Raw genomic sequence first — 12,434 nt, forward strand, 5'->3', positions numbered from 1 at the left:
CGGTCGCCGCCTCTCATTCTAGACTGACCCTGCCGTCCATCAGTCACTTCTCCCATTTCCCGGGGTTTTCTCGTGTCCATCAGTCTACTCCATCGGTCACCTTCTTTCTTTTTACTTAGGGAAGTCTGTCGAGTTGTCCCTCCACGTCTCCTGCCGGCCTCCCCCAACGTCCTACCGGACTAGAGTGTCGGTCAGTCGGTCGATTCTCCGCTGCCCCGGCCAGCTCTTCGGCCTCGGCTGCCTGGACGTGGGTCTGTCCCACGCCCGAGTTGCCATCCGTCCCCCACTTGCCTACAATTCGGCAGGAACTTTACTCCGACCAAGAAGGGGAGGGCGGGCGAGCGCGGGTGTGCAGCGGCCCGTCCGCAGCGAGCGCGGGGTGCGGCGTGGGGCGCCGGGCGGGGTGGGCGTGCGAGCGGGCCGGGGGCGTCGCGGGCCGCCCTGCCCTATAAGGGGCCGAGCCGCCTCCGCCGCCGGGCGGGTGCCGGGCGGACCGCGGCGGCGGCGGCGGCGGCTGCGATTGGCTCAGGCGCCCCATCCGGGGACTGGGCTCGGCGCTGCTCGTTCGCCCTAAAGGTACCAATATGGCGGAGGTGAGCAGGGAAACCGGGCAGGAGCGGCCGGGCTAGAGCGGGCGCCCGGCGGTGCCCCGCGGCCCCGGAGACGGCCTGGGGGATCCGGGGCCCTTCCCCCGGCCCAACGTGGGGGCGGCGCGGCGGTGCGGGGGCTACGGGGCGGCAACGGGCCGTGGCGGGGCCGGCCGGGGGGCGGGAGCGGGCGCGGGAGCGGTCTCCCTCCGGGACTAGGCCGCGGCGGCTCCGGCCCCGACCCGGCCGGGCGACGGGGCCGGACGGGAGGTGGCGACCGGCGGCAGCGAGCCCTGGCCTGGGGACAGCGCCGTGCCGTGCCCCCCAGGCAGCTGACGCGGGCCGCCGGAGCCTCGGCGCCGCTTTCTAGGGCCAGAGTGGGTGGAAACCGGCCGAGCCCCCCCCCTCCCCATCCCCGGCCGAATTGCAAAGCGGGGAGCGGGCTGCGCCACTGTCCTGCGGGAGGAGTGCTCTGTGCCCCCGGCCCAGCGGGTTAGGGCTGCGGCGCCAAGGAACCTCACGCTCCACTTTGCTCCGAGCTCGGAGGCAAGCGGGATGCGCGGCCGCGGGGCTTCGCGGGAGGCGAGCGGGACTCCTCGCCCCGCAGCCCTGGAGGTGCGGGAGCCCCTGGGTGTGAGGCGGCTGTCCAAGACTCTCGACGTTTTTTCCGGGGGGCTCTCGGTAGCCCCACTTTCTTCTGGCCTGGAGGAAGGAGGCAGGGCGAGCAAACCTGCCCTGGTCATGTCCCCCGGGACTGGTGAGCTGGGGGGAGGGGGTAGCGCAGCAGGAGCCCCTTGGACTGGAGCTCGCTAGGGCGAGGGGCTCTATGTAGGGCCTAAACACCCTGGAGGGAACTAGCATCTCTGGGACTGAGGGGCCGCGTTTCCAGTTTTGGGAGAGAGAATGGGGGGCTTGCGCTTTGGTTTGGGGGCGAGTGTCCTGTTTCGAGCTGGCCTACGCTCGGGTTAGAGGACAGCCTCAGAATTGGGGCTCCCGGGCCCCAGGGGGTAGACTAGGTGCTCCGAGGGCGATTCCCTTCCAGGAAACGGTGTTGCTTTGCGAGGTGGTGTTTGGTTCCGTGGGGAGCCAGGTGGGATTTGGGAGACCCCGAGATGTCGGAGACGGGACTGCGAGGCGACGGCTCTGGGTTTTGGTTCTTCGCTTTGTAACTTGCTGAGCTCCAAAGGACGGCTTGGGGGCTTGGAGTTGCCTGTTAGACTCTGGGCTTCGTCCCGGGTCTGCGAGTTTGCACACTGGGGACTCCGGGAGGAAGGCGAGGCAGCCAAGAGGGGCCCGAAAGGGGCTGGGAGCGATTGGAGCGAAGCTACGTCTTGTACTTTTGGCAGCTGCGGAGGAGCGCTGGGCTCCGCCTCCTCTGCGCCCTGTTGCCGGCGCTGCCTCTTCCCCGGGCTGCGCGATCTAACCTCACGTTTTCTTCTCTCTCCTAGGCTTCTTTTGGAAGTTCGAGCCCAGGTTTGTCCTATTTTCTTACCTCTTCAGTGGCTCCCACAGGGTAATGGGGGGCTCAGAGATCTATTGCTACAGGTTTTCCCACAAAAATTTGTCCTGCGAGTTTTTCATCACTTTGGTAATTGAGTTGTTCGAGGAAGGAACTGTTACACTTCTCTTTTTTTTTCTTGCGTGTTGAAAAAATAACTTGTTACAAAGCTGCTAACTGACAGGTGTTCTTTTTAAGTACTATATCTTTAATTCTCACATGTCTTTTTTTGTCCAAGCCCAAAACAGTTAATCCCAAACAACTTTCCACTAACTTTTGCAATTTAGTGTAGATAATAATTTTTTCCCCGAGAAACCGACTCTTTAATTTGTCGAAACTTTGGGATTACTTATATGGATTATTAACCATGACTCCCTATCTCCCCTTATTTTCTCTTCTAAATTTTTCATAATTGAGAAATGTCTATGGGCTCTATTAAAATTGGAATATGAGAGTTAGGTAAAGCTACCTTAAAAGAAACATAGAATTTCCAAGTTTGACACAGAAAAGTGCTAATACAGACTTTTTGAGGTCAGAGGACCCTAGATCATCTAGTACAGTGTTTAACCTTTTTGGAATCAGAAACTTCTGTCAGGATATGATGACAGCAAGAGACGGTCTCCAGAAGTCTGCACATATGCATAATTGCATACATTTTGGGGCTTTTGGAGCCCCTGAATCCCATCAGGGAGAGGACAGCTTTGTTTAATTTCTCACCCCCTTTCCAGCCCCATTTTGGCTGCCTCTTTCCCCTCTAATAGTCTCCAGGAAAAGTACCTCTGAACTACGCCAACTCTCTTATTTTACACTTGAGAAGACTTTTAAATAACTCCACTGAGAGTCACCTAGTTAATAGAGCCTGGAAAAGTTCGGAAATCTTCCCTTACAACATGTTGCCTTAGAGTGAAGAGCCTGTTTCCTTGTGTATTATTTTGTACAATATTTAGGTGTCTTTTAAGGTCTCACTTGATTATCATTGAAAGTATAAAATAATTGGTCACTGAGTAGAAGAAATTTGTGGTTGTTTTTAAAATAGCTATCTGTTTTTATGTTTAAAAATTGTTTTAAAAAGTTTTTCTAATTTTGAGACAAGCATTTCCTTGTCATAACTGATTTCAGGAAGGAATATTTATATACATGATGCCAAACATCTGGATGATAATGGAATTTTTCCATTTTGCATCACTGTCTGCCTTTAAGAAGTTGCAATCTAAATAGCAAGAAGATTGTGTAGTTTTGGTGTTTAAACAAACTTTTATAACCTGTTTTTAATCATTTACCCAATTTTAAAGAAGATTTTAAAGCTTAGAAGAGACTCTTGGTCATCTAAGCCAGCACTATGCATTTTACAAATGAAAAACTGGACTCGGCCCAGAAAGTTGAAATGACTTGCCTCAGGTCCTCAGCAAGCCAGGGACAAAGCCTAGAGTAGACCTCAGGCCCTTTGCTTTCTGGCCCTTATTGAATACCTTCTAGTTTAAGAAGGAAGAGTGCTGTGACAAGTGATATGGGGATTACAAAAGAGGACAGAGCTGTGCCTGAAAGAGGTGGAAAAGTTACCATCTATTTCAAACCTGACCCTTAGTAATATTACAGAGGTTTCCAGGAATTCCTCAAAATAGAAAATTCATAATGGTGGATGTTCTGCTTTTGAGCTCTTTAATAAATATTCATCTTTCTCCTTAAAATTAAGCTCTGTACTTAAAATCTGTACTTCGACAGGTTTTAAAATGCACAGATAATCTTTTAACATTAAAAACATAACATCATATAATGAATGTAAGCTTCCTAAAGAATTAAGTGCCATAGAAATTGTGTTATTTTTAGAACTGATGATTATAGTTCTCCAAACTCAGAATCAAAATCACTGAATTATGTCTGTGGTTTTTTTTTCATAGTGAAAAATCTTTGGTGTTGTTCAGCATTTTGGTAATGATTTCACACTGTCCTTAAATGTTTGAAATTTAAAATGTTAAATAGCTTGACGAAAAACAGACCAAACTTTTTATGTTGACTCTGCTTCCTTCCACTTCTCTTTCCCTCTACCCAAAGATTCTGGTACTTCTTTCCTTCTATGCTCTGAGAGTCACTGGTCTGATTGAATTAGATATGAGAGTAAAATGGAGAAAATTCCAGTTTTCATAAATTTGGTTTCATTCTCTTGGGATTGTGGATCTTATTCATTTCTCAACTTGGTTTTAAGAGTATCCTGTTGACTTCATATTTGCTATTAAAAAGCATTACAATTTTATAAACAAATATGAATTGGCCAAAACAGCTTGCAACTGGATACATCTCCCAGAAACTTTTAGATGTGATTTTCTGTTATTTCCTTCACATACCCTTAAAAACTAATTATTAGTAGTCCAAAGAAAAGTGTGCTCTTACAGTTTAATGCCTGTCTGGTTAATGCTGGGGAGCTTGAAATACAGGGGACATGAAAAGTGACAGTAGTTTTAGAGATTGATTTGCTGTATAGCTGCTTCAAAAAAACTTTTATTTGTTCTGGGAACCAGATTTCTATTGTTCCTATTGTTTTGTATCTTTGAGGGTTATAATTGGGCAGAATTTATATTCTCTTTGCCTGAAGTGTTGAGCTTTAGTGTATAATAGATTCTTGTGAAATCTTCCATTCATAGTCCTTGTAACATTTTTCTTTTGCTTTTAGACAAATGTATTAAACTGATAAACAGGTTCAACTTTTAGATCATTTTTTAAGGACTGCTCCATTTAAATCACTTTGCTACTATTATAAGTTGTGTTCTCATGGACTAGACTTCTTATTAAAGTGTTGTTAAATTACTCTGCCTTGTTCTTTTGCTGATTTAGATATCTTTTCAGAACTGTTGGTCTTTATAACCTGTTGAGTGTATGTAGTAAATGCATTTAATAAACCTTACTTATAAACATTAAAAGGGACTGGCAGAAGAACACAAATTATTTTCTTTTGTAAGTAGCATTGTGAATGTGTAAAGTGATGTAGTTTGTTTCATTCCAGTTGGGTCTTTGTCTTCTGAGGATCATGATTTTGACCCCACTGCTGAGATGTTGGTCCATGACTATGATGATGAAAGAACTCTTGAAGAAGAGGAAATGATGGATGAGGGTAAAAACTTCAGTTCTGAAATTGAAGACTTAGAAAAGGTAAAGGATTTTACTTTCATATCTTAATAACGTAAAGATTTTGAAACTGTACTATAAATTATTTTACAGTCTATCTGAAATAAAATTAGGTTCAGCATCCTTGTTTTTGACCTAACTTTTAAAGATTTTCACTGATTTTCTCATTATTTTGAGGGAGAGTCTAATAAATGAGTAAATTCTCATTTAATTTTTCAAAATTGTTTTATATGTCTTAATCTAGTTTTTAAGTTCTGGAAGCACAGTAAAATATGTACATCTGGTCACCTCACAGATGAGAATATTGGGATATAGAGAACTATCAGCCCTAAACTTGGTTCTGAGTCCTAGCCCAGCCCAGTGCATTATACCACACTATTCTACTTAGGGTCACACTTGAGTTTAACTAAACACTGCAGTAGATACAGGGAGAAGTACTATAGGAACATTGAAAGATAAAAAGTTTTAATTCTATTTTTAAATGTAATAGTGTCCCATTTTTCTACCCTTTTTAGTCATCTTTTTAAAAGTTGGCAAGAGTAAATGTAGTTTATAACTCTTTAAATCCCAAATCAGTATAATTTGAACTGAACTGGATTTTAAACAAGTATTTATACCTGGACTGCAGAGAGAGGTCTCCATAGGGGTCACTTGAAAAAAATAGGATTATGCTTACTAAAAGTTAACCTTATCTCTAATCAGACCAGAATAACAAAAGCTTTCAGGAATAATATTGAATAATAATAATCCTTTGAATTTTTATACTTCTTTTTCTTGAAGAAGACAAGACCCTTTCTTAAATAATCTCTTCTGCTATCTTTGTGAGACAGAGATGAGCTCTTATTGCATTTCTCCCTTTGCATTAATATACAGGGAAACTGAAGGCATTCTTCAGGGTCTCGACCCTAGGCTTACTCTGGTGGACCTGAAAATTTCTAAACGTGTTTATTTACTTGGCAGAGTAATCCAACTCAATTGTTATTAGATTTAATCATTAAACCCCCACCAACTTATAGCCAAACATTTGGGAATATAGAGATAAGATGGTTGTGAAATACTTAAGAAGAAAAGTTTTGCTATTGCTCCTTTCAGGGGTGATAATAAAATGTTGCCTTTTGATTAAAAAAAAGGTGCCCAGAAGTCTCGAGCTCTGCCTTGGCTTTTTGCAGGCATTTGCTTCCTACCTCTTATGAATGGGTCTAGAATAACAGAATTATAATTCAGCTACTGTTATCATTAAGTCAGGACTGTGGTAGGCTCTGGGAATGCAAAAATGAGCAATTTGACAGTGCCTCTGAACTCAAGCAGCTTACAGTTTAATGTGGAGTGACAAAGGGGAACAAAGAATTTTAATATGATATGCTAAGAACTATGGAGGTAGACAGGCGCCTGGGTGGCTCAGTTGGTTAAGCATCTGACTTTTGATTTCTGCTTAGGTGATGATCTTGTGGTTTGTGAGTTTGAGCCCCATGTCAGGTTCTGGATGACTGCGCAGAGCCTGCTTGGGATTCTGTGTTTCCCTGTCTGTTTCTGCCCCTCCCCTTCCCTTGCTCGCTCGCTCTCTCTCTCTCTCTCTCAAAAATAAGTAAATATTAAAAAAAACAAAAAACTAAAAAACTATGGAGGTAATAAGCATTGAGAGCTGTGGAAGAATGTGTATAGTAAATGGTGTTTAGCCTAATGTGGAAGTTCATGGAATGCTTGTTAGAATAGAGAGTTCTCTCTTGTACAGTTTTAAGTGAAGACACCGCTTTGGGCCTGTGGCAAAAGTTTCAGGTGGTCTCATAATGTGTCTTCCTTGTTCATGTGTTGTTAAACATGGGAAGACAGCATAGTTAACACCATGACATAGGAAAATGGTATAAATGAATTGGACTGCATTTTAGACATGCAAATAGTCTTTTTGTCAGTAAAGTAGTAAGAATTTAAAATTTCATTTAATGTGATAACTCAGTTACTACTTGAGTGTGAGTAATCTGGTAGAGATTTTTATGGGCTCTTAAGATTTTGTTTTTCAGATGTGTAGGTTTTATTCTTCTAGAGATTGTAGTAATAGCTGCTTTGATCTGTGTTTAGTGGGTTTTAAAAGGACATTGGGGAAGATATGGAGAAATAATGAACAGCAAAGAATTACGGAGCTATTCACAAAAATACCTAGTCCTTTTCCTATGATTTTCATTTTGTTTAATAAACACGGGTAATTAATTTTTTTGCTTTGTAATGATATCTGTCACTGAATTTGTAGATTGAGAAAAATTATAGGTCTTTAGATATTTCAACTTCTTTCTACTTGGACAGTTTGGCTTCTTGGTATTCTATCACATTCTTAGAAATTGGGACAGAAAAAAAAAAAGAAATTGGGACAGAAAGATAAAGGTTATCTTTAATTTATTTTTTTATTAAAACTGTTTTTAATGTTTATTTTGAGAGAGAGAGAGAGAGAGAGAGACAGAGCACAGGTGGTGGAGGGGTAGAGAGAGAGAGGGAGACACAGAGTCCATTGCAGGCTCCAGGCTCTGAGCTGTCAACACTGAGCCCGATTCAGAGGTCAAGCCCACACACCACAAGATCATGACCTGAACTGAAGTCAGACACTTAACTGACTGAGCCACCCATGTGCCCTGATACAGGTGATCTTGAAACAGCTTCTAGTGAAGACCAAAGAACTGTGTCTCCATCTAGAAGCCTAATCTTCTCTCATTGAACAATGGATAAGAGGAGCTATTTCTTTTTTTTTTTTAATTTTTTTAAATGTTTTTATTTATATTAGAGAGAGTTTGCGTGAGTGAGGGAGGGGCGGAGAGTCAGAGACAGAATCTGAAGCAGACTTCAGGCTCTGAGCCATCAACACAGAGCCTGACGTGGGGCTCGAACCCACGAACTGTGAGATCATGACCTGACCTGAAGTCAGACGCCCAACCAACTGAGCCACCCAGGTGCCCCAAGAGGAGCTATTTCTTTTTTTTTTTTTTTTTAATTTTTTTTTTTCAACGTTTATTTATTTTTGGGACAGAGAGAGACAGAGCATGAACGGGGGAGGGGCAGAGAGAGAGGGAGACACAGAATCGGAAACAGGCTCCAGGCTCTGAGCCATCAGCCCAGAGCCCGACGCGGGGCTCGAACCCACGGACCGCGAGATCGTGACCTGGCTGAAGTCGGACGCTTAACCGACTGCGCCACCCAGGCGCCCCAGAGGAGCTATTTCTAAGAGTGACTGACAGCCCAGTTTCTCTGAACTATAATTCTTATGTGTAGTAAAGCATAACTATGTAAATGTAGTCCCTGTTCTTTATTGATGTTTAATGAAACATGAAAATGAATAAAAGAAACAGTAGATAGAGATACCAGTGTAAAGAGTAAAGATTATTTTTAGAATAAATTTAAAATTATTTCTATATCATTTAATGTATTTTATTAGTCTTTTATTATTGGAACATTGTTTTAGCTATTATTACATGTTCACAGTCTTAGGGGCTTGATGTTAATGTTTGTTTTTAAAAATTACAGTAAGGGGCGCCTGGGTGGCTCAGCTGGTTAAGCATCCAACTCTGGATTTTGGTTCAGGTTATGATCTCACAGTTCGTGAGTTCAAGTCCCACATCAGCCTCCACACTGACAACGTAGTGCCTGCTTGGAATTCTTTCCCCCTGCTTTCTCTACCCTTCACCAGCTCTAGCTTGCACTCCCTCTCAAAATAAATAAACTTTTTTTAAAAAAATACAAAAATTACAGTAAATTTTTATTCTGCAAGTAAACAAACTCGGTAGCTTGTAGTCTGTAAATATGACCTGTATTTTAGTGCTTATAAATTTTTAGTTACATTAGATATTACGGAAAATAAGAGACAAAAAAAACCCCACTTTGTATAGTAGCACTTAGAAGTAGAGAATACATTATGTGACTACATTTATGTCTTTGAACATATAAGGTTTACATCATGTCTTTATATTTTAATTTATTCATGTTAATTTTTGCTAAGGTTTTAATAGTCTAGAACCATCACTTTTAGAAAAGTTCTATACATTATTATGTAGATTTCCCCCTTGATATTCACTGTGAAATGAGAAAGTGAAAATCACCTTTTCTACCACTTAAAGTGTGGTATAGATCCTTCCTGTTTTGTGGGGTTTTTTTTAATTATTTAAAAAAGCTATGTGTATTTTGCATGTTTTATGATATCAGACTGGTATTATATGAAAAGTGATCTACATTTCACTTAGACCATTTCTGTTGACCAATCTAGCAGCACCATGAGATGGATTGGATGAGTATTAGCATTATTTTCTTGGTTAAGAGGACTTGTTGATTGTGAAATGTACCATAGATTTAGAAATTATATAGATGGGGGCAGAGATGAACAGTACTATGGGAAATCTGTATGTTGGTAATGGAATGCATCCTGATTTGTGGTATGTGAAGTTATGTATCATAGGATCAAGGAAATTATGATACTCTTTATTTACAGATAAAGAAATGGAGGTGAGGGATTTTAGGTGATTTGTCTATGGTAATGACACTGAGTCCTCTGCCTCTAAATTTTATGTTCTTTCTGATATAAAACCTTTGCATTAAAAAACAGTTAGTTCCCTTAGGAGTAGACTCAATGTGCTCCTTAAAATTTAAATAGGGTCAACAAAATACCCGAGAAAAATCCTCCTACCTGGAATAAGGTGCTAGATCAAACTTTTAAGATGTTGATAGGCTCTAATAGAAACTTCATTTGTAAAGTGCTTCAGAGATTAGATTCACCTTTTCTGTATTTTAACATCAGCTCCCTTTTAGTACTAGTGCCATTCCTTGACTATATTAGTGAAGTTTCCACTAAGATACCCACCTTCTTTCTCAACAGATGATCATAATTATTTTTATAGAGAAAGTAGGGTTTTCATGAATGACTACCTAGAATCTCCTCTTTGCCCCACACATACAAATATAACTTTTGTACTCATTCTTTCTTCTTTCTTTACTGTCCCTAGAGTATATGCCACATCCCAGGCTAACTCTTAATTCTATCCCTCATGCTCTGAGTCTGTTCTTCCCACTTATTTTTTTTTTTTTATTTCAGCATAGCAAGTCCTACTCATATGTTTCCTACATTTGGAAGAACTTTTTTTAAAATGCCTTATTAAAATTTTTTTTCATGTTCATGTTTTTTGAGAATGAAAGTGAGTGAGACTGTGTGAGAGAGTGGGAGAGAGAATCCCAAGCAGGCTCCATGCTGTCAGCACAGAGCCTGATGCAGGGGTCAATCTCATGGTGAGATCATGGCCAGAGCCAAAATCAAGTCAGACACTTAACAGACTAAGTCACCCAGGAGCCCTAGAAGAAATTCTTTTTAACCTGTGTTATCTTTAGTGATTCTTTTTTTATAGTGTATGCACTTTTCCCCCCTCTATTCAGTCCTCAACTTTGTTTCTCCCAATAGTCTGTAGGGTCACCAATAATTCCTGATTGATAGGTACAGAGAATTCATGTCTCTCTATATCTCAATTGATTTCTCTTTGATATTTGACTTAAGTGACTATCTCTAGTCTCTCCATAGTTGTTTCTTCCTTAACTTATGTAATTCTGCTTTCACCTAGTTCTGCTCTCCAGTATCTCCCTCTGTTGTATTTATGAGCTTTTCTTCCTTTGCCCATGTTTTAACTGATGGCATTCCCCAGGCCTCTAGATTTTGTCTTCGCACTCTGTATGGCCTTTCTGGATGATCTCATTCAGGCCCACTGCTTCAACTTTTGCCTTGAATTATCATTTACCATCCTACCCTCCACCCTCAAGTTCATTTGTCTGATATTTCTGTTTCATAATGGTGCTATAAGTATTTAGCCTTTTTGGGCCAGAAACGGGCAGTTCATGTAGACTTCACTGTCACTTACTTTCACTTTATCATGTAGACCAAGAAACAGATTCTTTTTTCTTAATTTCACTCAGATAATTCCCTTCCTTAGTTGAGGTTCTCATTCTTGGACTCCCCCCAGAATGTTACTTTCAAAATGCATATTTTGTTTAAAATTTTTTAGATGTGTCCCATTGCCTTTAGGGTAATATATCTGAAAGTTCTTCTAATAAACTATATATTCCTTTCTCTTTTCTGTCTACCCTGTCAACTTCTGTGGCTTTAAATATCATCTAGATGCTAATGAATGCCAGATTTATATCTTTAGCCCAGCTTGATCCTCTAAGCACCAGGCTCCTGGCCAACTTGACTCTTTTGCTTAGATGTTTCATAGTCCTCTCAAATTTAACTCGTGTCTTCTGCAGGACTCTTAATTTTTTTCCTTCACAAACCTTTCCTTCAGTCCTTTCTATCTCAGTAAAAGTTATCACCATGCAGGCAGTTGCCCAAATAGAAATCTGGGGAATCCTCCTTGTCTCCCCCTTTCACTCTCACATCCCGGAACTCATTTGATTCCACCTCCGGATGTATATCATCTATTTACTTCTCTCCATGTCTGTATCACTACCTTAATCAGCATGAGGCTCTTAGGTGGTCTCCCTGCTTTTTTCTTACCTCTCCATCTTCTCACACTTTTCTTTATGTAGCTGCCCAGCATTGAAGAAGAAATGAAGTTATGGCACTCCCCACCTGCCTTTTTTTTTTTTTAAGTCTCCATTTACTTCCCACTGTCCTGGGAGTAAAGGACACTGTCTTTCCTTTGACCTGGTGAAAGTAGATTCTCTACATTATTCTGTATTTCAGGACCCTGTTTATTTCATTGCATTCATCATAATTGGCAATTCTGTATTTGTGTATTGTCACTATCTCTGCGCCCCCACCCCCCCCACCCCCACCCTTTGCACTGACTGTAAACTGTAGAAGGGCAAGACCTGTTTTCATACCAGCACTTGGCACACTGGCCTACTGGCACACAGTAACTGCTCAGTCAGTGTTTCTTATGATATACCACGAGTCCCTAGTATACAGCGCTCATCTGTCAAATCCCTCTTCATCTTTCAAGACTTAGCTCAGTCTTTCCATCCTATGTGGTACCTCCCTAACCTCATGTATTCCCATGAGGAAATGCCATTATTCCCAGACTGTAGTTCTTCCCTTCTCTGTACTCAACAGTGTATGGTGCTATTTCCAGAATTGATTAATGCAGCCAACACATTGTATTATAGTTGTTAACTTACCAGTTTCTTCCATCAGGAGTACAGTCATTGAGAGCAGGGATTTTTCTATAAATTTTCTTTTCTCTATCCATAGCTAGTAGCCTCTGCACAGTATC

General features: G+C 41.9%; 1 protein-coding gene across 4 annotated transcripts in view; it reads left to right on the forward strand.

Moving 5' to 3' along the window:
* Window positions 1-471: 471 nt before the first annotated feature.
* Window positions 472-12,434, forward strand: part of MIER3 (MIER family member 3) — a 34,699-nt gene continuing 22,736 nt past the window's right edge. For 2 of the 4 annotated variants that reach the window (XM_086700604.1, XM_086700608.1), the window contains exons 1-3: window positions 472-593; window positions 2,036-2,060; window positions 5,084-5,229. In XM_086700604.1, coding sequence (XP_086556730.1) covers window positions 585-593; window positions 2,036-2,060; window positions 5,084-5,229 — 180 coding nt within the window. In that variant the 5' untranslated portion in view covers window positions 472-584. Of the gene's footprint in view, window positions 594-664; window positions 1,203-2,035; window positions 2,061-5,083; window positions 5,230-12,434 lie in introns of those variants that run through there. The other 2 variants (XM_086700621.1, XM_086700619.1) reach the window with 2 other exon arrangements.

The sequence above is a fragment of the Puma concolor genome, chromosome A1 (genome assembly GCF_028749965.1).
Source record: "Puma concolor isolate L17-30 chromosome A1, mPumCon1.1.hap2, whole genome shotgun sequence".
In the NCBI taxonomy this organism is placed as follows: domain Eukaryota; kingdom Metazoa; phylum Chordata; class Mammalia; order Carnivora; family Felidae; genus Puma; species Puma concolor.